Source organism: Annulohypoxylon truncatum (assembly GCF_022578515.1).
Source record: "Annulohypoxylon truncatum strain CBS 140777 unplaced genomic scaffold F4807scaffold_38, whole genome shotgun sequence".
NCBI classification, from domain to species: Eukaryota; Fungi; Ascomycota; class Sordariomycetes; order Xylariales; family Hypoxylaceae; genus Annulohypoxylon; species Annulohypoxylon truncatum.
In genome coordinates this window covers 112975-134746 of record NW_025953824.1, presented here as the reverse complement: position 1 = coordinate 134746, position 21772 = coordinate 112975, and the positions used below count along the sequence as shown (strand labels likewise).

The window sequence follows — 21772 nt, the reverse complement described above, 5'->3', positions numbered from 1 at the left end:
TTTACTCATTCGGGGTAACCATCGTTACAAGCCGCCGCCGAGATAGGTACTGCATTGTTGCAACTTTGCATAATTCTTTAGTACGTGAGGCTCACGTGGTCTTTGTCCTCAGCGACAGAGAAATCTGTATGGTCCTCTGTTTAGGGAATTTGCTAGGGTGAAAATGTTTTTCTTAGTTGGACTTACTATGTTGCGTCGTCAAGCCGAGTGCTTGCTCGGTTGGTAGAGAGCCATCTTCCTCATTTATGTCATAGAATACTAATACGGATGGTAAGTATTATGACTTTACGTGGTATTCCCATAATGACGGCTTACGAGATCCGACTGCTCCGAGATCTGTCGGTTGGCTTTGCCTTCCTCGGGGAACCCGTAAGGAAGACGGTCATCTGCGACCGGCTCCTCTGATCCTTGGGGACTCTGGGTTGTTCCAGCGCGGCCACGGTCACATGTGGCCCGAGGCCGGCCTCCTTTTCCCCGTCCCTGTCTTCGGCCTTCTTCGGGATCCCGAACCAGAAATACCTCCTTCTCCTCCGGCGCCATTTCTTTCTCCTCGGCCTGCTTGGTGGTCGTCTTCAGCTCGTCGACCCATTCTACGCCATTGCGAGACTGGAGCTTCTTGCTCTTGTTCGGTCTTGCTCCCCCGTTGAGCTCGGCCTCGGCCTTGGCGAGGGGGTCGGCGAAGACGTACTCGAATAGCTGGGGGCTGACACGCGCCTTCCTCTTACTGGGAGATACCATGATGACTACCTAGGGAGATTGATGAAAGGAGCGTCCGTGTTCTTCCTGGTCGTGGCTACTGCTGTCTCAACCGCCGTCCCACTCCTTCATATGATGTAGTGGGGTTTCTTTTGCCGTCAGGAGAACAAAACGCCCGGGTGATGTCTTGACGATCTTAAAGAAAGTACTTTGTATGTGGTGACTGTGAGAGTTAGAGAGAGAATTTGGGAAATACTTTCAGGGGAAACAGACTTACCATGTCGCTAGCTTGTTAAGGAACCTTGCAAACTTGGGTTGGGTGAGGTATGAGAATATGTTAGGAGAGGAAATAAAGAACGGGTGACTTAGAGTTGAAGGGTCGCTACGGCGGGAAAATTTTATCGTAGAAGGGGCGGAACGGAGAAGGATGCGACTGATAAATGGGAAGTCACGTCGATAGTCGGACTTGCCTGAACGTAAACGAAACTCCTAGGCATCTGCTGAAGCTTCAGAAAGAACAACCCTTTCAAAAGTTTCGCGCGTATAAAAGACGTTCGTGATTTATATTCACAGTTGGTGCTTCTTACTTTGTTCTTCACTTATAACGTATATTGTGTATGTGAACAATGATTATTGTGTAATGGGATAACCGAAGAAATGGGTTAAACAAAAGAGTGGTAGGCACCCTGATATGCTGGTTTGGCTACTTCACTTTGTTGGTCTATAGATTTCTTGTTTTTATTGCATGGCGTTCATCGACTATGCACGAGAGGGAACCTGTTAAAAAGAAAATGAAATATAGGTAGGCAAGTTTGAACCACAGTCGTCCTCCTAAGTATCCCTAGGTACCGTAACCTCTATTTATGTTTGGTGAGAAATATCTCTATGCATGGCTTTAGCAACTAGACACTAAAGTCAATGTATCCCTTAGGATTTTATATGTCATCGCCTCTTTTGTTAAAAATAAATCTTGGTCGGATTGCTCATTTAGGGGTAGTTAACACTGTTGGCAAATCATGCTCATCAATTACGTCTCTCTTAATGAGCAATGCAAACGAACACGGCATCATAGAACAGTCCTATTCTTATGCCTTCCATTTATTTAACGTGACATGTCGTATGATAGGATTGAAAAGGGTTACCCCTATTGAAACTTTGGTGATGGATTCCAGTGAAACCATCACAACGAGATATGGGAAAAGTCGCAAATAGACCGGTTACTACGAAGCATAAGTTCTTAACTACGCAGTGGAGCACATAGTACTTATTCTAAATATCAAAGAGCCTTGGGATGAAGGAACGAGTTAAGCCTAATTATTGTTCTCTTTTCCAAGTCGTGAGAATTTCTAGACATAATATTATTGGATGTATTCCCCTCTTTGCTACCTTAGTAAATTGAAAGAGGTCCCTTTAACAAAACTTAGGTACTTTTCAAGATAGATAGTTACTAATTGGCTCTTCACACGAGTTTAAGATGCATTACGTATGGTTTATGGAGTTCTCATAGTGGCGATACGGTGGTTTTCGTAGTTTAGAGGTCTCTTCAACTAGCACAACTTACTGAACTAAATTTTATTAAAGATTTATAATGGGTCCATAGCAAGTATCTACTAAGGGAGTTCCACGGTACGGATCTTCTTGCGCAACCAAAACTCTCAAACCACCCCAGACATTCATTACAATGGTTCACCCCCGAGATCACCGCCACGCGAATTCCAGTGAAATGGATAAGGCAATAGGAAGACTAATTGATGAATATAAGGTCCCAATCACTACTTTTCTCTACGAGTACATAGCGATGAGTCTAGTAGTAGGCACATTGGCAGCCTGATATATAAAGGAAGGTTAATATGCGCCTTGAAATTGCTTGGAGACGTCAGTTGTGGCACCTGCTTAGATAAGTAAAGACCCTTTTAGTAAGTAAATGTATTAAGTGAATATATTGCATATCACTAGTATTAGTTAAGGTGAGATACAAAGATCAAGTTGATGATGTCATACGCCATCATTTACCAATATCCAGGTACCTAAGTTCTGGTAACTTTCCTGATATAATAAGCATCTACGACTGATTATATCTTAGATACCTATAAAATAGGATGTATTAGTCGAACTAACTGATTAATCGTTGTGTGCGTCCATATGACCAACTATTAGCGTAGAGTTGTAGAGCGAACTTCACTCGAAGGATGCCCCCTGAGATATCGCGAAACCGTCACAATTCGCATACTACGCTGTCATCATCACCCCTTAATCAACCATTCAGGCCATACTTCTCCGCATTCTCGCACTCTGGCTCTGCCCTAGTAGTGCGCGACGATGTAATTACCACCTAGGTAGTTTTTACGTCCCTCGGACATTAACACGCTCATCATTCTCCGCATTCTCTCCGACTAGATACCAATAATTTGTAAGCATCGGGTCCAGGTTCGGAGGCCGAGACAGAATGAATGAGAGGCTTGGCATCATCTCCAAATGTCCATATAAGAGGATATAATAATGAATCAAGCATTTAAGAGTCATATCACCATTCGTACGCGACTTTTACGAAGCAGCCCAAGATCCAACAAGCTCTTGACCCATAGAGAGTTAGCAACCATGGCGACTTCACACACCATCCAAATTACACCAGAGAATACCGGGCTCTGGAAAATCAACCAGGACCAGTCTTCGGCGCAAGTAGCTACCGAATTGTTGCAGCAAGACCTTGAGGTAGGCAGATTCTTCAACTTAGGAGTCTTTGAGCAAGTTTTAACTTGACTTAGAAACATCACGTGTATTTCAACAATGATGGATACCATGACCAGTAAGCTTCTATTACAGACCTTGGGAGTCACGAGATCACTCCCTAACCTAACCTACTGTCTAGTATAAGCCATCACCTGTTATCTCTGTATGGCACGGGTGCTAGGCCTGAGCACCTAAAGAAGGCCTATGATGTAAATGCTTCGTACCAACGACCAACCATGAAGCTTCACCAGGATGTCGTCGAAGAACTTCAAAATTGGGAGACGGCGAAGAAGCGTGTTGGTAAAGAACAGTAAGTCAACCTTAGCTACCAAAGACAGGCATACTATAAATGTTTCTGGAGTTTATGCTTGTATTTGGAACCTTCAATGTTGTTAACTCAATCACTAACGTCCTATGAAGATATTACCCCGACTTCCTTGCCTTTTTCCAGGGAGAGATCGACAAGCTGGGCTGGGAAGCAGTATTGAGTGAATACTTGTTCGGGGGTGATGAGAAAAGCGAAGACATGCTCATTCGAATGCTCGCTGGTAGGTTCCCAAGTAACAATAGATGGAAAGAAAAATCCAATTCTGACATTCGATAAGGAGCCCTTCATCCAATAATCCAACTCATGTACGGCGTAGAGTGGAAACAACCGGCTATAGTTGCCATGGCTCTAGCGCAAGCAGCCGTCCATGACGATGACTTGAGGAAATTTCTAATTACTGCCGAGGATGCTTCTAAATCAAAACCGGATTCCATGCCTACCATCGCAAGTCTTCTTGAGGAGGTAAAGTCAAATAAGAAACTTGCTACATCTGCGAAGTTTGAGGACGGAGAGAAGCTTCGAGATGGGGTCTTTGCCAGGGCATGGGACGAAATTATCGAGATAGCGAGTAAGGTGAGAGTCAAGCCAGAAGAGCTAGACGAGAAGACGGCCGAGATGTACCACACGGCAATATATGAAGGCACTTCTGCCGCATTCTATCCCAACAAGGAGCCCAAGTTCGATTTTTTCCTCATGTGAGTGTATCCACCGTAGACAAGGAGACATCTACTTACGGGAAAAAGGCATCATATCAACATTTGTCCAATATTCGTAGCTATCAACAGCCAAGACTGGATTCCAACGGAAAGCAAAGTGAGACTTCTTGAATGGAAGATACGGATGGACCTAGTTCAGTACGCAGCGAGAGGTTGCCCCCCACTTTCGTTGGACAACATCGCCTCATATACTCCGAAGGATAACAAACCAGGTTCAGTAAACGGTATGTAAACTCATATCAAGGAGTCACTTTCGATAATATGTTAACCCCTTAGCAGAGCTGGTGCCCCGCATCCACAACCTCGAGGAGGATGGACACGCGATCAAACTATACCGCGCCGTGGTCTTAGGCCAGACCGTGAGCGAGAAGTACGACGACAAGGACTGGGTTAAGATCAAAGGTGATTTGTGGACCAAAGTTAGGCATCTCGTAGTTGATTCCGTTGAAGCTAACGGGCCACGCTGGGTTCGCAGCGCGGGATTTCCGAAGGCGTGGGAGGTTATTCCAGATCGATCAGACAACGCTAATGGCGTCTCTCAGAAGCTTGAACAGATTCACTTGTAAATTAGGAACAGATGGTCGATTGGCGTATTTCTGCTTGTGTTGGTGGTTTATAATGGTCATGATACTTAACTTAGTCACAGTTTTATGAGGTGTGTTTATTATAATGGAGGGCGAGAGGTGACAATAACGATTCTGATCACTTTTTATCGACTACTCCGGCGAAAATGTAGAAAGCGGGAAAGCACAGTGAAGTGCCGGACGCAATCCAGCGCAGAAATTAATCGGCAGTTATTAATAGTGAGTACCTAGGTAGTGTAGGATGATTAGGTATGCGTCATTACTGACAGGTAATCCGAAGAAACAGTAAACGACATCCAAAATGAGCCATGGGTTGGATTTTGATGTAAGAAAGAGGGCCCCTCCAATTGATTCTCCTGCCAGGGGGTATGATGAAGCTTAAGTGTACGCCCCGTGGTCACGACGACACTGTTTCTTCCCCTTGGCTCGTCTCATAGACAGAGCTCAGAGCTTCAAGAATTAATTCGCTCTTTCTCTATGCAAAGCAGATCTACTGTGTTAACAATATCCCGATATCACACCCTATGGGCCTTCAGGCCACCTAGCCCCGCAAGTCAAGAAATATCAATGTCACCCTCCCCCCAACGCCCCCAAATAGCATTGAAAGCCAAACTAGGCTCTCACTTGGTACTCGGTCAAATCTCTACGGAGAAAACTACGAAGCTTGCGGCTGCTTAGGTACGTAAATCCAAGTCCGATCAGCTTCATCACCACTGCCACCCAGGCACGTGTTAAGGAACTCTGGCGCAGTGAGCCTTTGTAGTGAATCATTACAAGAAGTGGGTTTTGAGATGTTTATGCGTTATTCGACTGAATACGGGGAACAAGGCAAGTGTACGGACAGATATAAATGCAGGGGCTAGGGGAAGAGAAGCTCAAATACAATTTCAGGAGAGAAATTCAACTTCTAAGTTGTCAATCCATTCTAAGTCCCGTCTGCAGCAAATCGATTTGTGTTTACTGGGTTGGAATAGTTGTCACGAGGTGGAACTAAAAGACCAGGAGATATCGACGTCCTCGGGCAAGGAGCTCTAAACTACTCCCTGCGAGGGAACACGGTATCTCTTTGGTTGGCATAAGACTACAGCTTCACCACGATTAGTAACTGTACTTCCTGCAACCCCTGAGTTCCACAAAATCTTACTTCTAGTTGGTTAGACGCCTCTGAAGATCACTGTGAGAGCCTCAACGCCCACAGGCTTTAAGGGCCTGCGCTATTGCCGATGTACAGTTACCGGTTTTGTGGAGACTGTAGTCTTATGCCAACCAAAGAGATACATGCATAGACCTTCTTTTTGTCTTGCGCCTTGGGGCCAATCTGCCAACCGGTCCTTGTACAACCACCTAGGAAAATTGCGGTCTCTTCACAGACACCGATCCCGGATCCTCTTAGGCAACTAGCTCTCATATGCGAGGCTCCTGACAGGGGCGAAGGTTGTATTGTTTTAACTCTCTCCAATCATACCAGGGAGTGGGGCCTTTGGTCGTTATCTTAATCTCGAGGGACAGGTAAATGCGGCAGGCTCGCCGGTTGTTCCAAAGCAGATAAGATTATGTACATTATGGTGCTAGCTGCGGGCATTATACAGCTGTCGAGTATGTTATGCCTTTCCAGGAGCAAACCCGCTCATCCTCGCCACCCACACTCAAGATATCTAAGGCGAACAGGTTAAGGTTGCCATTATACTGCAGATTAACTACCTTTCCGCTGTTTCTACTGCAGAGACCCTTGACATTCGTAAATCGTCCCCCTCTTGCATGTCATGCACAATATGGGTGGCGTTGCCTCCATGGACCTACGCCAAGAAAATGGACAATCATGAGGTGAGTCTACAAGCTGACGTCCTTTCGCTTACGTTACCTACGCTTCTCCTACTGCCGAAGCTCAGTGAAACAGCAGCGGCAACGGCAGCATGGTCTGATAATCATGTGCCGCTCAAATGTATCCTTTCTCGACAGCATAGCTATTTCATAATAATGTATAAGAAGATTTTGAAGAAAAGGACTGGCGATGAATGTTATTTATAATTTGATAAAGGACGTGTTCTTTGTGGTGACTTTTTAGTTTATATAATCCGTTACCCCTGTTTATTGCTCCATAATAATGAATACCACCCCGGGAAAGGGGTAAATTTTTCGACTAATAACACTCGTAGTATACTTAAGTCACTACATATTGCCATCAATCAATGGATTTCTTGGCTTTCATGTATGTTAATCAATGGATGGGAACCGCAAGTCATACTTACATCATTGCTCAGCCTAGCAATATGGAACACCCTTTTAAGTTGAAAGGCGTGATGAGGAAGATGGCATGCATACCGATAATCACTAGGTAAGAAAGCAACTGAAGTGCTAATTCTGGTGAGCTTAATTATCAAACTTACTTAGAGAGCCATGCATACGTAGTTACCTACCTAGTCGTCAGGCTTCTCACCACGGTCCAACCGAAATTAAGCCTCATATTTTACCGATCTGGGTGCCTAGGTGGGTATTGACCGAAGCTACTACTATGTACAAGGCAGACTCGAATTGGCTAATATGTACCAGCTAGAACTAAGTTCCCCTGGCAAGCTCACACCCTCTAGTTAGCAGCCATGACTTTGCGTTGTCCTAGCTCTCGCTACCTAGGTCAAGATATAACACAGTCTCGTCATGAAATTTCATAAGTCAAAGTAAAGAAAGTAAACATTCCAACGGGAAATCACTAATGAATCATCTAAAACTGGTAAGAAGAGTCTCAAATACTGTCTGAGATCTTGACTAATGCAACCCAGCTTATTTTTCCTTGGAAAAGAAGCTACCTCGGACACTCAGATCTTTCCAAATACCTGCAGGCTAGACCATCCATACTAGCTAAAACTGGAAACCAATGAAATGTCAGAAGAACCTATGCTAGAAGAACCTGAGCTAGAAGAACCTGAGCTAGAAGAACCTGAGCTAGAAGAACCTGAGCTAGAAGAACCTGAGCTAGAAGAACCTTCGCCAGAATTCTTCAACTTTGCGAAAGCGGCCATAGATAAATTTTTGAATCGAGTTTTAAATAATGAGAACCATGGTCATGTTGCGAATAATCAAGGTAGACGTAACCTGGTGCATCAGGAAGGGAGCGGCCACGAGAGCCGCAACGAGGGGGATTCCAATGCAAGCCACCAAAAGGGCAATGGGCAGAACAGCAGGGTTAAGGGAAATCAGAATGGAATATTTCAGCAGGTCTCAGATAACAGATGTCATATCTTTGAAGGAAACGGAAATCGAGTAGGTCAAAATGGGGACAAAAACAAGACTGAAATTGAAGGTAATCGCAATGGGTTTTACCAGGTCACTGATGAAAGCCGAATCCCCTCCAATCGACATGGTTCCGACAGGGAAGAGTCGGAAACCAAAGGAAGCGGGTGTAATAAATGGATAAGCATGCTCAAGAAGCTTTGGGAATCAATATTCAAAGGGGAAACGGAGAAGTGACAGGTAGGAGCGATTTCAGGAATACCTAGTTAGGCCCTTAGGTGCTTTAGGCTATTTAATAACTAATTGGATTTCATTGACGAATTATACAAGAGAAAACTAAAAGATGGTTGGATCCAATGGAAAAATGACATGAAATGGCAAGGCCACGACCATATAATCTAAGAGCTACTTGTACAATAGTGTCTTAGTCTTCCCACCTGCTAGTTCTGTATCGTGACAGGTTGGCGGAAGATTCGACTCGAGAAAGGAATGCCCACCCGCCTAATAGCAGCAGGAAAACTATCATCAACGAATTAATACTGTATGAGCTGTCGAAATCCGTCCAATAACCCTCCATACAAACATAGTACTTGGTGAAGACAGCTAGGAGTTAAGGCGATGAGATTCCGTCGAGTCATTTATGTGCTGAATAACTACGACCACAACCGCGAGAACGAGAGTGCGAGTCCTAGTGCGAGTCCTAGTGCAACCAAAATCATGACGAGGGTGGGGAATTGGTTCGAGTGCTGGTTCGAAAGCCGGTCCGAAAGCTGAGTAATATTGTTCTCGTCGCCTTCGTTTGTACCGAGATGTCCTCTCCCAACTTGACCGATCTTATTCTTATTGCCCGTGTTACGAGCAGAGCTGCCATAGTTCCGGTTAGGCACGATGTCATCGGCGACGCCATTTCTTATCGCGTTGTGTCTGTAGTGGGCCGACCGATCGTCGTCATGACTGTGTCCATGGTGGACCAACTGGTTGTTGTTGTCATGACCGGGCAAGCCGGGTGGGGTGGGCGAAGACTGCGAGTCTACTGGTAGTGCCTGATAGTCAGACTGACCCATGATAAGCACTTATGTGGTTTGGAAAATGGACGTGATGTGCCGGTAATATTCTCCAATGACTGAAACTAGGTCTGACGATACTTGGCGAGTGAGAGAAAAGTACGTGGTGTTAATAGATTTACGGCGTCTCTGTTGTGAACGTAGCGACACACAGGTGGGTATTAATATATTTTACACTACCTATGAGAAGAAGAACGGAAGACCCGTGAAGGTCGCGGACCATTGATTCAGGCAACTGACATACCATCGAGGCAGTAAAGCTACTATATATGCCGGATAGTCTGCCATTCCGTCTCATCGAGGCTCATCAGGTTACGAACAGCTTATTGGTACAATACGTGTGATAATCGAGATACCCTGCAGAATGCAAAGCAGGCAGGCTAGGAAACTGAGGTATGTGTACGTGATCTGCCATCCACCCTCCCCTCCAACCCCCCTTATCTCGATGCATAGGTACTTACTTACCTGGTACCGTAGCCGTCAGGCAAATTTTGAAAGACCCCGGGGCTTAGGTAGATAAATACCGGCAATGTCATTAATGAGCTTATCGCCAAACCGCTATGTTAGGAAATAAAGTGCCTCGACTCAAATATAGAACGATTTTCAATTTATTAACGGCAGTTTACTTACAATTATCATTTATTATGAATAAAATAACAGCGCTGAAATTTGATTGTGCTTCGATTAAAACGTCGATCCGGCCACTGGATAGTCAAGTCGCCAGTAACGAGTCATCTCTTACCATAAACTGGCCCTGCTGAGACCTTGGCTTAGAATATATTACCTTCCGCCACCACCAGTAATATGTATGCACGTTGGTTCGGTGGATTCATACGGGGGGCGAAAATGAAGGCATATATCAACCCATGATCCCGGGTCCCGTAGTTTTCTTTGGTTTTTCTTTAGTTTTTCTTTAGTAGTGTTGGTTTTACTGTGGAAATATCTTCATGGAACATCATACTACCCATTACCCCTAAAATGACATCCTGGCGTCGTGCAGTAATTGCAAAAAAGCGAACAAGCAACAGCTCGAGGAACTTTCTTGACGTCCTTGCCAATCCATCAGATCCAGCCGTAGAGTATGTTTAGTCAAATCTTTAGTTCTGGAAGCTAGCTAATATAGAAGCAGTATCGTCGCTGTTCATGGTCTCAATCCACTCGACAAAGAATCACATGCAGAAGCCACATGGACGAGCGGGGACAGACTGTGGCTCCGAGATTTCCTCCCGAAGCGGGCACGTGGTGCAAGAATAATGCTCTTTGGATACAATGCGAACGTGGCATTTCAAACTGCTGCTGCGGGTGTGAGGGAACAGGCCGAGAACCTTCTGAATCAACTCTACAGGCACAGGACTGTACGCGTGCCCTGTCATGGACCTTTTATACTTCAGCCGCTAATAGAAAGAAGGAGGACCCTGACCGTCCCTTAATTTTCATATGCCACAGCCTAGGTGGCATCTTAGTGAAGAGGGTAGGAGATGCCCTCAATGCAGGGAACTGTGGATATTGGTTCATTCTTCTCTAACTAACTACCTTCTATTAGGCTCTAGTCCTTTCCAAAGCCGACGAAACTTACGAAATGATCTGGCGCTCTACCTTTGGCATTGCCTTCTTCGGCACTCCACACAAGGGGGGGAATCATGCAGGAATGGGAGATGTGGTAGCAAAGATTGCCCGATCCATGTCGGGAAACCCTAACAATACTTTCATGGGCGCATTGAAGAAGGGTTCCCTGTTCCTTGATACTGTAACGGATGATTTTCGCCAACTTCTTGAAGATTTTCAGATCCTTAGCTTTTATGAGACTCAGCCTCTTGGGTACTTGGGTATCGTAAGTACTCCCTGGTGTCTACTATATGTCCAGTCGGAATAGCTAATGTTGCCTTCAGATTGTGGATCAGAGCTCCGCCGTCCTTGGCTTGCCAGGAACGCGCGAGAAACAGCTAGGGCTGGAAGCTGACCATAGGAATATCTGCAAGTTCAACAGCGAGGAAGACCCAAGATATCAACAAGTAGCAGACAATATAATCGACATGATCAACGCCGCATTCTTCTTTGAGCGACGTTATAGGCCTAATTCCGCGAACTCACGATCCGAGGGAAATGAGTCAAGTTCCGAAGGACATTGCAACGCCACCTTGCAGGCAGGGAACGGTAACGCAAGCCGGGCGAGTGGCAACGCCAACAAGACATATCAACTCGGGAATAGGAATAAAAGCAAATCAGACGGAGACGGGAATAAAACCACACAGATTTCCATAGGAGTCATTGAAATAGAGTCCTCTATGGAAATATTCAGACGCCTAGATTGGCTGAATGCCTAAGCCACGGTCTCCGGAGAATGACAAGGAGGCTTCTAAAAGGGACTTATCAATATTATTTGGGAAATTGTTGGGAAGCGTATGTATCACTGCCCACTAGGCATAATCATATCGACGCTCGTTGTTTGCATCTGTGTACGCCATGTTGCCCTTACCTACCTATATAGGTATTTTATTACCTCTGTTTCTCATCCTCATTTTTAGACGTCATCAGAAAATCTACGTGACGAACAATTTACCTAGATAAGATGCCCTCCCTCCAAGGAAAAGAAGTTAACTTCTGGGAAATCCATGATACTCACCCTTTATCGACCAAGAAAGTGACATTACCTCGATCAACACGCCATGTGGTTTTGTTTGTGGCCCGGTATCGTCTCCGCCGGAAATCAGAGAAACGTCTCAAAATCAGTGTATTGACCGGACTGGGCGCGCTTTTCTTCGCTATTCTGTGCAAGCTACTAACTATTCACATTCATATCCAACCGCGAGATCTACGAATCGAAGTCAACCCCTTTTTTTTCGTGTTTCCACTCCTATTTTTCTTATGTCGGCCTAAGGAGAGCGACAACACAGCTTCCATACAGGGGAACCAAAATATTATCCACCAACGAATACTAATCAACTCTGTCTCACTTGACCCTACGATCACTCTCCGTTTCGAGGTAATATGTTCGATTAACCGCGCCCTCTTAAAAGAGGTGGCGAATAAGAAGTCAAGTTTTATGCTAATCACGTCGGTAAACGAAGTTTCGGGCCTTTCAGTTTAAGAATAAACAGAAAGAACGATTGAGTGCCTAAGAAGACGACGACACGTAACTTTGACAAAACATCATTAACGTATAATGAGTCTGGATTGTAAATCGATTAAATGTATGCCACGTCTGTCTAAAGCCCTGCTCCAACCAGTTGTCTAAGTCGCTGCCCAGGTGTAACCCGAGAATACCAATCTATCCCACCCCTATTTGATGAACGCCCCGGCCTGGAGCCAGCACCATTCTACCGGAACAGCAACAGGATCACCACAACAGCACCAATATACCACCACCACTACCATCACCACCACCACCACCACCACCACCACAACAACAACAACAACACCAATAAAACAGCAGCAGTAGCAACAGCACTACCACAACATTACCACTACACTGCCACTACACCACCACTACACTACTACCACACTACCACTACACTACTACTATACCACTACTACACCACCAACATCACACCCCCAACCCACTCCCCTTTTCCTTTTCCTTTTCCCTTTCCTTTTCCTTCTCCTTCTCCTTCTCCTTCTCCTTCTCCTCCTCCCAAAGCACCGCCCCCGCCTCCTCCAACAACCCAACACAAACCTCATTACCAACCTGCCCCGCCAAGAAAAGCGGCGTATGATTCGCCCTATTCCTTGCATGCACGCTGGCCCCACGAACCAGCAACTCCTTCAGGACCTCGGGGTCTGGCCCCACGGCCGCGAGATGCACCGCCGAGTTCCCCGTGTAATCCGCCTTCTGGAGCAGCAGCCACTCCTCGTCCGCCTCGTCGAGGATCTCGACGACGGTCCGAGCGTCGCCCGCCGCGATCGCGTACCCCAGCGCCGCGAACGCTTGCTCGGGTTTTCCTAGACGGCCCGCGTCGAGGCCGCCGTTATTATTAGTATCGCCCGACACGGACGGCGGGTGCGAGAAGCTAGGCGTCGCGAGCTCCGTAAGCTCGCCGCGCAGCGAGCGGCCCATGCGTGCCGCTATATCAGCATTAGTGAGCCCGGGCAGCGCGAGCAGGTACGAGAGCTTCGTGAGCGCGGCCTCGGACGTTAAATCGTGGCCGAACACGACGCCGGCCCGGCCGAGCGCGAACCCGGGCGCGTACAGCGGCGAGACGAAGCCGTTGGTGCACTGGCTGACGTTGACGATCACGACGCCGCGCTCGACCGCCGACGCGATGACTTTAGTTAAGCTGCCGTCGACGCCCTCGGGCGCGTTGCCCATGCCGAAAGTCTCCAGGATCAGGCCGCGCAGGCCGGGAACTCTTAGGACCGAGTCCACCATCTCGGGCTTGATGCCGGGAAAGATGCGGACGCAGGCCACGTGCGCGGTGTCCAGGTAGCTGGTGATGGTGAACTGGGCGATCTTGGTCGGACGCCTGACGAGCGACCAGTTGACGTCGACGCCGAGGCTGGTGACCTTGGCCAGGGGCTCGCAATTGGGGCTAGCGAAGGCTTCGAAGGACGACGCGGAGACCTTGGTGGTGCGGTTTCCGCGGAAGAGCGTGTGGTGGAAGAAGAGGCACACCTCCGGGATTATGAAGGTGCCGGCTATGATGAGGGAGCCGAGGAGGTTGTCGACGGCGTCTGACTGAAGCGCGAATATGGACGCTTGGGAACCGGTCAGGACAACCGGCTTTCCTAGGTCTTCCTATCCGTTGATCAGCATAATTCGAATAGGTGCTTTATGTTACCAACATACCATCATGAAAGATAAAGCTGAAGCTGAGTAGGATAGGGAGTCGGTTCCGTGAAGCACGACAAACCCGTCGAATAAGTGATAATTCGCCTTAATAGTACTCGCAATCTGAGTCCAGCCAAAACTGCTAATACTAGAAGAATCGAGCAACGGTAAGAATTCAAGGGCGCCGTATCGGATGTGCCTTGAATATGAGCTCGGGGGTGTGCGTAAGCTGTTGATTGTGACTTTATTTCCATCTTTGACAGCGCTTAAGGGGACTGCTTCGGAGTTAGCTGTGACTTTCCATACCTTCCTATCCCATCTTCCCAGTAGACTGGCTTATATTATGTAGCCCCTTTCTAAGGTGACAGGTACCAAAGTGGCTTCACATACCTCTCTCGGTCATGTCATTAAACGATGGCCGCGGCGCCATCGCATTTTCCAAGAACCCATCAACAGGCACGAGACCTCCGGCAGAAGGCTGCATGCAGATGGTGCCTCCAGTGATGATGATAAGCACCCTCGATTCGGGGTACGTAGATTCGGCAGCGCCGTTCACGACGGCTGTGAAGGCCCCCATCGTAGCTCGTGAGAAATCCCAGACCAGAAGGAATAACCTCGCTACTTCAATCTCCTACCCCTTATTATATCCTCGTAGTAGTATTGCTTCGCTATCACCTGGGTGTACCGAACAAGTTGATTCGGGTAAATCTGCTTTTAGACTCAACCCAACTTTCTTCCCCGATACGTCTGACTCGCGCCTGCCCTGAGTTATCGATTGACGGACGGAAGCCGGACTAGGAAGTTGAGCTGTCGCCTGGCGTTCCTGTCGGACCTCGACTTCCCAGCGCGCAAACAGTAATACCACGGTGTATCAAAAAAGGTTATCCACGCTTAATTCTAAGAATCTTAACACAATTTATATACGATATCCCTCACGAACGAATCTCTTCTTACCAAAACAGAGATAAGGGAGCCGGCCTTCTCAATTATGAACAATTTATAACAGGTATATTAGCAGACTAGTACCCCAGGATAAGAAGAGATCGGGATCCGATGCCAGGGACCCGCAAGGCCGTTTTTACGTCAAAGAAGGGTAATGGAAAAGAAAAAAAAAGTCTTCAACGGGTTCGCTAGAACAAGGAGCGACTCCACAACGAGTCTCGAACTAAAAAATTGAAATACCGTAGTAGACGAAGAAAAAATATGCGTAGTATCGATTACCCCATATGTATTTAATTTTCTCTTCTGTTAAGTGGCTGGGTAAGTGCAAATCTAGTACCTATCTTTTTTTTAAACCTTTTGCTAGCTTCGACGGCGTGTGCGGCTTATCTCTTCGGGTCTGGGTCGACAAGGGAGATGGATACGATCGATGTCAGCGGTTATGAGACAGGTACCTACGGCAATCCTCAGACAATCGGAATCGGAAGGGCCAATCAAACCAACTCCGATTACGGAACTCGGATTACACCTTTGGATCCCGTCGACCACGACATCACACGGGATCCTCACCGAGCACCATTCGGGCAGTACGGCACCCAACCGACTCAACCGACCTCATTACTTATTTTTATTCTCTATGACAATGCTTCATCGTCGCTTCTGGAACTATGATAATGCCTCTCTTCATAGGCCCAACCATCTAACTTGCAAGGCATTATAACACAATCCGTCTTCCTTGCCGGATGTGCCACATTTGGTCATATCACGTCACAATTAGCCGTCGCTAAGGCTCTCTATCTTGCTCTGACGATATCGCGCTCTCCTGGAGACCGGGAGAGCACCTCCTTTTCTTTCTCTTGTTTGCTGGGCATCTATATGTACGGGGTTAGACCGAACCGCTTCTATCCTACCCATTGCGGATTTGGGTCACGCCGTTTTATCTGCCAGCTCTATCGCGTAGTATCTGTTTACTCGTTTCTGAATCGTAGCCGATGACATGCGTGAGATAATAAAGCCTAGAACATGTTAACGATTATTCAGCAACGCATTCCTGGAAAGCATGGATCACTTACATATCCGCATTCGCCTCCTTCCCTTTGAGGTTTTCGAAGCGCTGTTGGCAGTCTGCCCAAGCCAGCGTCCGCTTCTTAGGCGAGATAGACTTGATCGTAAACCTGAACTGACCGGTTACGGGTCGGTGGTCTGACACCCTGACCTCGTGCCGCCTATATTCAAGTTGCTGTATTCTGCCAAAACCTCGGTGAAGGAGGCGATCGCACCAAGCCGGTGACCGCTTCTTCTCGCTAGTATCGTAATTATCTGTTCCTACGTCGTACTTGTATGTCGGCGGGAATTCGATACGCATCTCGTCAAAAGCTCGGAGCTTGAATGCCGGGTTCCTTCGACGAGCCACTAGGAGCTGATCGCGCTCGAGAAGCTTAGCAAGGTTATTTTGCTTCACCGCGATGACTACCGTATCCCGTGACATGGTGTCGATACGATAATTGAGATCGCCGTTAAGCAAGCATAGCTCATGGTCAAGGACCATCGTTCCATCGCCCCCTCCTACGTAACTGTCGACACGTACGCTCGGATCGCGTTCCACAGGCAGGAGAGCCGTTTCCATGATCGCCGCAATATCGTTGTGTCGTTGATTCGCTCCTGATTGGCCAGCCGCGAGATGGCAGTTGATGAAACAGAGTGAAGTGTCGTCTATCATAAACCGCACGATGATGGCACCTTTGTTTCCGTGTAAACCTCCCATTCCACGCTTGATCTCGCTATTGCTGAGATTCCGTATGCGATCACGGAGAGTCGACTTCACGAATATGCAGGTAAAAAGGCCCACTAGAGTTGCTGTTTGCAGTAGGTGGTAGAGGTGATCGGCGGGCATATAATCGTCGAGACTCCTGACGAGGAAATCCCTCCAGTCTCGGTATTGATGGCTCATCTTCTCCTGGTCCGACGCATCTTTCTTCTTCGGTTTGAAAAATCGCTTCGCCGTCGCCGTTTTATCTTCTAGGTCGACCAGTTCTTGGAATCCAAAAATAATTATATCTGGAGAATCGCTTGATTGCAACAGATTCTGTATGAATATAGCATCGGATTCGGAATATCTTAGGCTGTTGGGTGTCGAGGCCCCGGCATTCCACGTCATCGCCAAAACTTTGATGTCCTCGAATTTGCAGTACTGCGTATCGAGAGACTTCATCTCGTTTTCCAAAAAATCATCTTGCAGCAACCCATCCCAGGTTTTTACCATATTGTCTGCTCCGAGAGTGATGACTTGCGACCGATCAAGTCTATAGAAGCTTGAAGGATCAGCGATAACTTTTATAACCGGATTGTCATGAGCCTGCCATTCCTTCTTGATGACCCAGGGCGACTTCGTCATATCGTATACACAGATCCTACCAGAATTGAAGCCCGCCCATATATTATTTCCCATGCCCGCAAGGGAATTGATCTTGTATGAGCTGACATTGAGCACGCTCAGACATGCATAATCCTTCTGGGAATAGATGCTGACTTTGCCGTCGTTATGACCCAGGAAGACTTTGCCCGGCTGCGACTTCATGAGGGTTCCAGAGGTCACGTCGCCTGCTCCCTCCGCGACCAGGGGTCTCATTAGAACCTGCAATTGATTTCGGCCACCGGTAGTAGGCGTAAAGATGCGGATTTCTTTGCCTGCAGCATGCCATAAGTCATCGCCAACCACCATGGAAAATGTATGTCCTTTAGGCAGTCTGTAGGTCTGATCGGGGTTGAGGCCTAAATTCGGTACCGCGTCGCTGTCTGGTCCCCACACGTGCAGTGTTCCTCCTTCATCGAGAGTCCACATCTCATTGTAATGCCTGTAAATCTTGACTATTTCATATCGGCCATGAGCATTCGGTTTAGTTTCGGTTATGTTATGAGATGTAACATCGGCTTCTATGATTTCGCCAATATTGTTACCAATCCAAATCCGTATTCCCTCCTCGTCCACATTTGCTCCTGGTCTGAATGCCACTGCGGTTCCTTTGACTCCCTCTCCGTGAGCGAAACTCACTACAAGTTCGCCGTCAAGGAGGTTCCAGACTCGCGTGAGATGGCCAGTAGTACAAGCATATTGTCCGCAGACATCGAGTAACCTAGCATCATACTTTGTGTGGATCTCATGAGCGCCCTGTTTTATGAAGGGTGGCCGGCGGTTTATCTTGGTTGGATCGGGATATTGAGATACAATCTCTACCTGGCCTGTAGAAGTCGGGTCCGATGAATAAGAAGATCTGCTAGGATCTTGGAACTCGGCCGGGACCTTCTCGGAGTGTCGATCTACTGTCATAGACCTCCCGTGAGTACGAGACGTCGGAGGCGCAAGTTGGCTGGTTGGTGTCGAAGAAATACGTTTAGGCTGTGGAGACACAGGTCCATCCGTAATTGCGCTTGTAGTCGTTACAGAAGGCCTTGGAGGTCGAGGTGGTGCTTTCGCAGCAGCATTCGCTGGGATTCGGGTATGCGCTGGCTCAGTGACAGTCTGTGGCCGAGCTGGAAGGGCCGGTCGGTCGTCCATAAGTCGAGGTGAGATGGGTGCCCGAGTGTTTCCATTGATCTCGTTGTCTCGGCGGATAGCTGCAACTGTTTGGTGAACAGAAGAGGATTCAACGCCTTTTGGTACCGCACTCGTTCTTGGCATCGCATTTTGAGGCGGTAGCCGCGCTGGCCGTGATGGAAGCACTGGAAGATCTTCATTCTCAGGGCTACTTGGAGGACTGTTGAATGGAGAACGTGCCTCTGAGACCTGAGGTGTCAATTCCAGTTGAGATGCGTTCTCCATTAGCCTAGAAAGTCGATTGGCTGGTTTCTCGGCACGATTTATCGGTGGCGGAATAGGTGGTGATGCCCTGGCCTCGCGTTCCCTCTTTAGCTCAGCAGACCTTCGTGGAGGCGGTGGTGACGGCGGTTGGGTTGTGGCTATGAGCCTAGGAGATCGGCCGGTTTCGACCACTGGCGTATGCGGTCGACTAGGAATTTTAAACGACCGGGGCGAGGAAGCAACTGGAGTATTGGGAGATTTTGAGGCTTCGGGGAAGAGATGAGCACTCTGGTCATTTTGTAAGACGGAGAGCGGTCTTGGTTTCGGTGGTGACTGAGGTGGTTCTATCAAGACGGCAGGCGGTTTGATAGGTTTGGGACTTAACGCCGGCGGAGCTACAATCTGGATGGAATGGCGACTCGAAGCAATCAAGGAATCTCTGGTCTTGGGTCTTCCATTTTCAGGAGGCACGTTCACGCTTCGGCTAGGTCTGGTGTCTGGAATTGGTGGAGGCTTCGGAGACGGTGACTGATTTCTACTAGGCGGGGCATTGACAGCTGCTTGACCATCTTTTACACCATCTTTGGCACCCTCTTTGGTCTTGCCCATGCTCTCGAAATGGGATCTCAGGGACGAGACTGGTCTCTATTACTTTAGTCAGTACCCTTATGGCAGTATACGAATACGTAGAAAGGAACGGGAAGGGATAATCTTACCAGGGACGAGTCGTCCGGTGCATTTTGGCCGTTGGACTCCATGATGATGAGGGGTAGTCTCTATCAGACTACAGAATACCGGGACTCTCGTGCTCCCACGGCATCACTAGCTACGAGTTGCTCTCTCGGGATCATCCAGCAAAACAATTTGATCCCTAACTCTTAACCCCTAAATATTTGTAGTTGTCTTGTCGTTCCTGATCGAATCGAGGCCAAAATAACTCCAAGACGAGAGCAGGTGGTAGTTTAAATCCTACGGTTTCGTGTTGGTAAGAAAGATGTTGTCAGATCAGATTCCGTGAATGGGAGTGTCAATGGGATGCCTCGGCCGCCAATCGTGATCATGTTCCGCCTCTCCTTTGTCTACTATTCCAGCATCAACAACCGCTTTCCCTAAAATCGTAACACCGTCACGTATAACGAAGGAGCGCAGTTCGTAGTCGGAAAGGTAACGTGTATACGGTGATACGTAGGTTAATGGTAGATTATTATTAGAAAGTTCGTCTAGGTCTGTTACTCGGTTTTTGCTGAAAGGTAACGAGCGGAATTAAATTTGGGTTCTTCTTTGGAGTCGGTTCCAGTCATGCGAAACCTCTAGACCTCTAGCCCTCCAACACCAGTTGACTTGATTAGTTGACCACCTTGGCTGCTGGGTACTTGTGCAGGTAAGATTGCAGATCTTAGGCGCATTAGAGATATTCCCGTATTGGCTTGAGGTGGAAATTCTAATTCAAAGTACGAAGTACTATGTACTGGAAGTACATAGTCGATACGCAGGCGCACTACGTAATGTTCCATAGGTTACTAGGCATCTAGGCGAGAGATCCATGTCTGTCTCCGTAACGGTACACGTATCGCTAAGTACCTGCCGTAACCAACATTGAACCCTTGAAAACCTTGAATTGAACCTTGGAACATTTTAAACCGTGAGTCCCTTACCCCACTAGAAATTCAATGTACAGCTGCCGGCTGGTTGCGTCCAATCCCGCCCACACTGAGCAGCTTGCCCCCGGTTATCGGTACCGGGTACCTGTCCCAACATCCTTCAATCGTCCCGGCAGCTGCCCGCCGTGAATATTTAGCACATAGCCCCTGTAGGGTGGTGCTGGTTACAGAGGCGAATAGGCCTAAATAGAGCGAACATAGGCCTAGGTTAGGTAGGTGCGCTAGGGCGACGGGAGTGCTTGCAGGGTTGTACTCTTTCCCATTTTGAGCTGATAGATCATAAAGTCGTACCACTTATATGGATATTTGCCATTCTACGTAATTTTTTAACTTGGGACAATCCCACGCCAACCTGCAGACCTAAATATTCTCATTCGCACTTTTCAACGTCATCGCAGCAAGCACGAGAAATAGACACGCGCGCATCGTACCCGATTTCGAAATGAACACGGTAGGTATCTGGCGAGCGAAACAGAGAATCTAAGGAGCGCAAGAAGCTAACGTCTCTTACCCACTTAGGTCAAGTCATTCTGGTATGTGGATCGTAATGATACGTCACCTAATGGATCATGCCGTTAATTGTTAATGCCATTGCAAAGGATGGGCTGGGGCACCCTCTGTCTTGGTATGTACTCGCTGACGTTCACGTCGGTGAGAGTTTTTGCTGACACGAGCAACGTGTAGCTGGCGGAGGAGCGTACTATTTTGCGAAGAAGAGCATCAACGCCGATAGAGCCGCGCGCCTCGAGGAAGCCCGCCGAAAGAAGCAGATGATCGATTCTCTTGAGCATTCCAACAACGTCCCTAGCCAGCCACTATCTGCGTCGACGATGGGTGGCTCTCTGAATAGCAATGGCCACCCAGCTCGAACTGATACGGCCGGTTCGCCAAGTCAAGAAGCGAGCAGCGATCCAGCTCCGACCAGGCATGCACCCGCTACGGAAGGACAACAAGTGATAGAGAAGAGCAAGTACGAGAGCAGCACGCCGTTTAGAAGCAAGAAAGGCGATCGGTTTTCTTAGTCGTCGTTGGTAGCGGAGGGAGTGTCTATACGTTTATTATGAGACCATAATGAATTCCGTGTATACAATACGATAACGAAAAGGCGAGACGATAAAGACCACTCTACTCCCAAATTGCCGTTGTTATAATAACTATAATCTCTTGATGTGGTCAGGTCGATGTCGATATGGTAATTCTATGAGGTTTTTTGTGTTAGTATGCGCCAAGTGTAATTGCAGAAGTTATCTTGTGCCTGAGCA

At 47.6% G+C, this 21772-nt stretch overlaps 7 protein-coding genes across 7 annotated transcripts; 4 read left to right on the top strand and 3 right to left on the bottom strand.

The window, feature by feature from the left end:
* The first annotated feature begins 2751 nt into the window (after positions 1 to 2751).
* On the top strand, positions 2752 to 5188 carry F4807DRAFT_441007 (uncharacterized protein). The gene is made up of 7 exons (XM_047999343.1): positions 2752 to 3408; positions 3462 to 3502; positions 3566 to 3736; positions 3847 to 3974; positions 4032 to 4449; positions 4498 to 4694; positions 4750 to 5188. Exons 1-7 carry the CDS (start codon positions 3196 to 3198, stop codon positions 5034 to 5036), a joined length of 1455 nt encoding a protein of 484 aa, XP_047850452.1. The 5' UTR covers positions 2752 to 3195; the 3' UTR covers positions 5037 to 5188.
* A 2458-nt stretch (positions 5189 to 7646) lies between these two features.
* F4807DRAFT_247193 (uncharacterized protein) lies at positions 7647 to 8702 on the top strand. The gene is made up of 2 exons (XM_047994353.1): positions 7647 to 7782; positions 7832 to 8702. The coding sequence occupies exon 2, from the start codon at positions 7932 to 7934 to the stop codon at positions 8517 to 8519; it is 588 nt and encodes a 195-aa protein (XP_047850451.1). The 5' UTR covers positions 7647 to 7782; positions 7832 to 7931; the 3' UTR covers positions 8520 to 8702.
* Positions 8703 to 8935: 233 nt separating this feature from the next.
* F4807DRAFT_464161 (uncharacterized protein) lies at positions 8936 to 9346 on the bottom strand (the record flags this gene model as incomplete). The annotated part of the gene is made up of 1 exon (XM_048002083.1): positions 8936 to 9346. One exon carries the CDS (start codon positions 9344 to 9346, stop codon positions 8936 to 8938), a length of 411 nt encoding a protein of 136 aa, XP_047850450.1.
* A 589-nt stretch (positions 9347 to 9935) lies between these two features.
* Positions 9936 to 11864, top strand: F4807DRAFT_440997 (uncharacterized protein). The gene is made up of 5 exons (XM_047999342.1): positions 9936 to 10425; positions 10476 to 10701; positions 10755 to 10817; positions 10890 to 11177; positions 11236 to 11864. The coding sequence occupies exons 1-5, from the start codon at positions 10325 to 10327 to the stop codon at positions 11668 to 11670; spliced, it is 1113 nt and encodes a 370-aa protein (XP_047850449.1). The 5' UTR covers positions 9936 to 10324; the 3' UTR covers positions 11671 to 11864.
* Positions 11865 to 12890: 1026 nt separating this feature from the next.
* On the bottom strand, positions 12891 to 14688 carry F4807DRAFT_453714 (asparaginase-domain-containing protein; the record flags this gene model as incomplete). The annotated part of the gene is made up of 3 exons (XM_048000499.1): positions 12891 to 14078; positions 14130 to 14386; positions 14502 to 14688. 3 exons carry the CDS (start codon positions 14686 to 14688, stop codon positions 12891 to 12893), a joined length of 1632 nt encoding a protein of 543 aa, XP_047850448.1.
* Positions 14689 to 15879: 1191 nt separating this feature from the next.
* F4807DRAFT_246986 (DNase I-like protein) lies at positions 15880 to 19883 on the bottom strand. Its single transcript, XM_047994352.1, has 3 exons — positions 19566 to 19883; positions 16124 to 19494; positions 15880 to 16066 (listed from the first exon to the last, which is right to left on the bottom strand). The coding sequence occupies exons 1-3, from the start codon at positions 19605 to 19607 to the stop codon at positions 15988 to 15990; spliced, it is 3492 nt and encodes a 1163-aa protein (XP_047850447.1). The 5' UTR covers positions 19608 to 19883; the 3' UTR covers positions 15880 to 15987.
* A 775-nt stretch (positions 19884 to 20658) lies between these two features.
* Positions 20659 to 21674, top strand: F4807DRAFT_246980 (uncharacterized protein). The gene is made up of 4 exons (XM_047994351.1): positions 20659 to 20961; positions 21030 to 21043; positions 21110 to 21135; positions 21195 to 21674. Exons 1-4 carry the CDS (start codon positions 20953 to 20955, stop codon positions 21530 to 21532), a joined length of 387 nt encoding a protein of 128 aa, XP_047850446.1. The 5' UTR covers positions 20659 to 20952; the 3' UTR covers positions 21533 to 21674.
* Positions 21675 to 21772: the final 98 nt, after the last annotated feature.

What these genes read in the sequence shown, in the direction of transcription:
- F4807DRAFT_441007 (XM_047999343.1), top strand. Translation starts at nt 3,196, where the DNA reads ATGAATCAAGCATTTAAGAGTCATATCACCATTCGTACGCGACTTTTA. An exon ending in AAGCGTGTTGGTAAAGAACA is followed by an intron (nt 3,737 to 3,846) that starts GTAAGTCAACCT and finishes CGTCCTATGAAG; the next exon opens with ATATTACCCCGACTTCCTTG. An exon ending in GCTCATTCGAATGCTCGCTG is followed by an intron (nt 3,975 to 4,031) that starts GTAGGTTCCCAA and finishes ACATTCGATAAG; the next exon opens with GAGCCCTTCATCCAATAATC.
- F4807DRAFT_247193 (XM_047994353.1), top strand. Translation starts at nt 7,932, where the DNA reads ATGTCAGAAGAACCTATGCTAGAAGAACCTGAGCTAGAAGAACCTGAG.
- F4807DRAFT_440997 (XM_047999342.1), top strand. Translation starts at nt 10,325, where the DNA reads ATGACATCCTGGCGTCGTGCAGTAATTGCAAAAAAGCGAACAAGCAAC. An exon ending in CCATCAGATCCAGCCGTAGA is followed by an intron (nt 10,426 to 10,475) that starts GTATGTTTAGTC and finishes ATATAGAAGCAG; the next exon opens with TATCGTCGCTGTTCATGGTC. An exon ending in GTGGCATCTTAGTGAAGAGG is followed by an intron (nt 10,818 to 10,889) that starts GTAGGAGATGCC and finishes ACCTTCTATTAG; the next exon opens with GCTCTAGTCCTTTCCAAAGC.
- F4807DRAFT_246986 (XM_047994352.1), bottom strand. Translation starts at nt 19,607, where the DNA reads ATGGAGTCCAACGGCCAAAATGCACCGGACGACTCGTCCCTG. An exon ending in CACCGGACGACTCGTCCCTG is followed by an intron (nt 19,495 to 19,565) that starts GTAAGATTATCC and finishes CTAAAGTAATAG; the next exon opens with AGACCAGTCTCGTCCCTGAG. An exon ending in AAGGAGGCGAATGCGGATAT is followed by an intron (nt 16,067 to 16,123) that starts GTAAGTGATCCA and finishes AACATGTTCTAG; the next exon opens with GCTTTATTATCTCACGCATG.
- F4807DRAFT_246980 (XM_047994351.1), top strand. An exon ending in CTGGGGCACCCTCTGTCTTG is followed by an intron (nt 21,136 to 21,194) that starts GTATGTACTCGC and finishes AGCAACGTGTAG; the next exon opens with CTGGCGGAGGAGCGTACTAT.